General features: G+C 36.7%; 1 protein-coding gene across 4 annotated transcripts in view; it reads right to left on the bottom strand.

Moving 5' to 3' along the window:
* Gls (glutaminase) overlaps positions 1-3,064 on the bottom strand; it is a 74,784-nt gene that overhangs the window by 51,494 nt on the left and 20,226 nt on the right. For all 4 annotated transcript variants that reach the window (XM_021197367.2, XM_029538856.1, XM_021197368.2 and 1 more), the window contains one exon: positions 1,984-2,147. In XM_021197367.2, coding sequence (XP_021053026.1) covers positions 1,984-2,147 — 164 coding nt within the window. The remainder of the gene's footprint in view (positions 1-1,983; positions 2,148-3,064) is intronic.

The raw sequence follows: 3,064 nt of genomic DNA on the forward strand, positions 1-3,064 counted from the left end.
TAAAAATCCTTTCCCAATCTGTTGGTGGCCTTTTTGTCTTGTTGACAGTGTCTTTTGCCTTACAAAAGCTTTGCAGTTTTATGAGGTCCCATTTGTCGATTCTTGATTTTACAGCACAAGCCATTGGTGTTCTTCAACACAATCTTCTTATCCAGACCACGTCATGAATAACTTACCCTTTTTAAAGCCATTCATGAATATTACAAAATTTTAATTCATAAATGTCAAGTTCATTTACCCAAATCCTCATTTTATTTTTTTTCTCCCAATAGAAATTTTAAGTTTCTCAAAAGACATTTTGTTATTTTATATATATATATAGGTGTTTTTCCTGGATGTATATATGTCTCTATACCATGTGTGTGCCTGGTGGTGAAAGAGGCCAGAAGAAAGTGTCAGATCTCCTGAAACTGTGCAGAGTTGTTAAGTCACCATATGGTGCTGGGAACTACGTTATTTTGGAAGACCAACCAGTGCTTTCTTAACCACTGAGTCATCTCAACAGCCTCTCAAAAGATTCCTAACGTTCACATCCCTGCATTTGTTGCAGATCCTTAAATACCTTCCTCCAGATCAATGCATCTGCCAAAACCACTTCCTCTTCCTTGCCTTCCAAAGGAAAACCCTGATTATATTACAAAATATCTTATCTTCTGGGGATAATAATATGAGTGCTTTCATTAAACCTGGATATCAATGAGACTAATAAGAAAATTTGAAATATAATATCCTACATGAAGTTGCCAATATATACTAATTTTCAAAACACAGCACAAAGATTATAGCAAAATACAAATGAAAGCTGTTCTAAAAAATATAGAATACATCAGTTGTGACTTCATTTGAAGCATTAATAAAACACTAATGGGTGCGACATTTCACTTTTTTAATTTGGCAGAAAGAAAACGTAAGTTTATCTTTTATAATTTTTCTAAATTTCATCTGCTTCCTTCAATCTTGTACCTTAAATCATCAAATAACTAATAACCTTACACATACTGCAGGATAAACACAAAAGGAACCCTACTGAATGAAGTCAAGCTACCCGTGGATCAGATTTAAAACCTCTGTGACTAAAGTACTGTCTACCTTTGTTTTCCTTCCTTGTTGAATGGCTGTGACTTGAGTAGTAAGACTTAGTAATCCAATTACCTGATCTAAGATATTTCTTCCAAATAGCAAATGTTATGAAGGAGAAAGACCAAAGTCACATAAACAAATTATCGATTATTAAAGCCACAGTACATGAATATAATATACCCTCCAATTTCTACCCACAGCCTGTACAGACTGTCCTCAAGTATGAAAGCAGTATTTGAAACATTCATACATTATATGAATATGGGAAAAGAGAAACATTATTAGAACTTGCTCGGTCAGAAAAAACCATGCTACTTCCTTTCTGTGCTTCCTTGCTAGCATATGACATTTATCTCAACACACAGTGATTCATGTATTTATGGGCAAATGAGGGTCCAAACCTCTAGCCTGAAAATGGTCAGGATGCTGAATCTAGCTGCTTGTATCACCTTTCCCAAACAGGATCTTTCAACTGAAACAATACATAACAAAACATAATAGTTATGACTACCCCAGAACTATTAGCTGCTTATTTATAAATAAATGGACAGTGTTTTTCATGCAGCTAAGGTTACCCTCAAATTTGTTACAGTCGAGGATGGCCTTGAGCTCCTGGTCCTCCTCATCCCATCTCCTAATTGCTGGGATTACAAGTGTGCACTGTGCCCAGCTATGGAATATATTCCTTGCTCTTATCTCTCTACTCCTCTTGCTTATGGTGTAAGATAACCTAAAGTAACCATTTTTAAAGATGATTAAACTATCTCTAAAGATGATGAGAAAAAAAACCCTATGGCAATATTTTAAAAGTAGGAAAAGGTTTCTTCAAAAGCAGATTTCAAATTACTGAGAACAGAAAATTGAGGGATTTCTACTTCTAGCCCATTTGTAGGTCCTCCTTACCATCTTCATTCAAAAAGAGTTTGTTGAATCTTAATCCACTTGGCTCCTTCCCAACATAGCGATGCACATACTCAGTTCCCAGGTCATTAACAGCAATTGCGTATTTCAGGGGCTTTACACAGGACTGAAGACAGAAAGGAACTTTGGTATCTCCAATAGAATGCCTATTAAAGTAGATTTAAAAATCAATTAGTATCAACTAGAAACTGTTACTGGCATGATTTGACTTGTTCTTTTGTTTTATTTATTTATTTATAATGTATTTCCTGTGATAAGACTTATTTGATAAGATCATATTTGTGATTCTTTTCTCTTTTAAATTTTTACTAATTAGATATTTCTTTATTTACATTTCAAATTTTACCCCCTTTCCTCATTTCCCCTCTGCTGAACCACCGCCCCCCACCCCGCAGTTCCCCATCCCCCTTTCACTAACCCACCTACTCCCGCTTCCCTGTCCTGGCATTCCCCTACACTGGGGCACTGAGCCTTCCCAAGACCAAGGGCCTCTCCTCTCACTGATGACCAACTAGGCCATCCTCTGCTACATATGCGGCTGAAACCTTGAGTCCCTCATTGTGTATTCTATGGTTGGTAGTTTAGTCCCTGGGAGCTCTGGGGTTACTGGTTGGTTCATATTTTTGTTCCTCCTATGGGGCTGCAAACCCCTTCAGCTCTTTGGGTTCTTTTGTATTATTAATTCTAATTTATAAATATTTTCCCATAATTCAACCATAAATGTTTACTTCAACATTAGACTTGCTAGATGATGCTGTAGTAAAGGTGGCCACCACCAAGCCTGAGCCCTGGAACCTACATGATAGAGAGAATAGACTCCTACAGGTCATCCTTTGATCTCAACAAGCACACAACACATGTAAACATAAAGATTATGTTTAGGAGGGACATTGCAAAAAAAAAAAAAAAAAAGGAAAAAGCTTAAAGAACTCAACAGAGTAAGAGTTTTATTAGATGTTAAATGATTTTTCTTACTTCTACTGCAGAGTAAGCTAGCCCTTTTAAGAATTACTCCTTGCTGGGTGTGGTGGCGCACGCCTTTAATCCCAGCACTCGGGAGGCA

This window comes from Mus pahari, chromosome 5 (genome assembly GCF_900095145.1).
Source record: "Mus pahari chromosome 5, PAHARI_EIJ_v1.1, whole genome shotgun sequence".
NCBI classification, from domain to species: domain Eukaryota; kingdom Metazoa; phylum Chordata; class Mammalia; order Rodentia; family Muridae; genus Mus; species Mus pahari.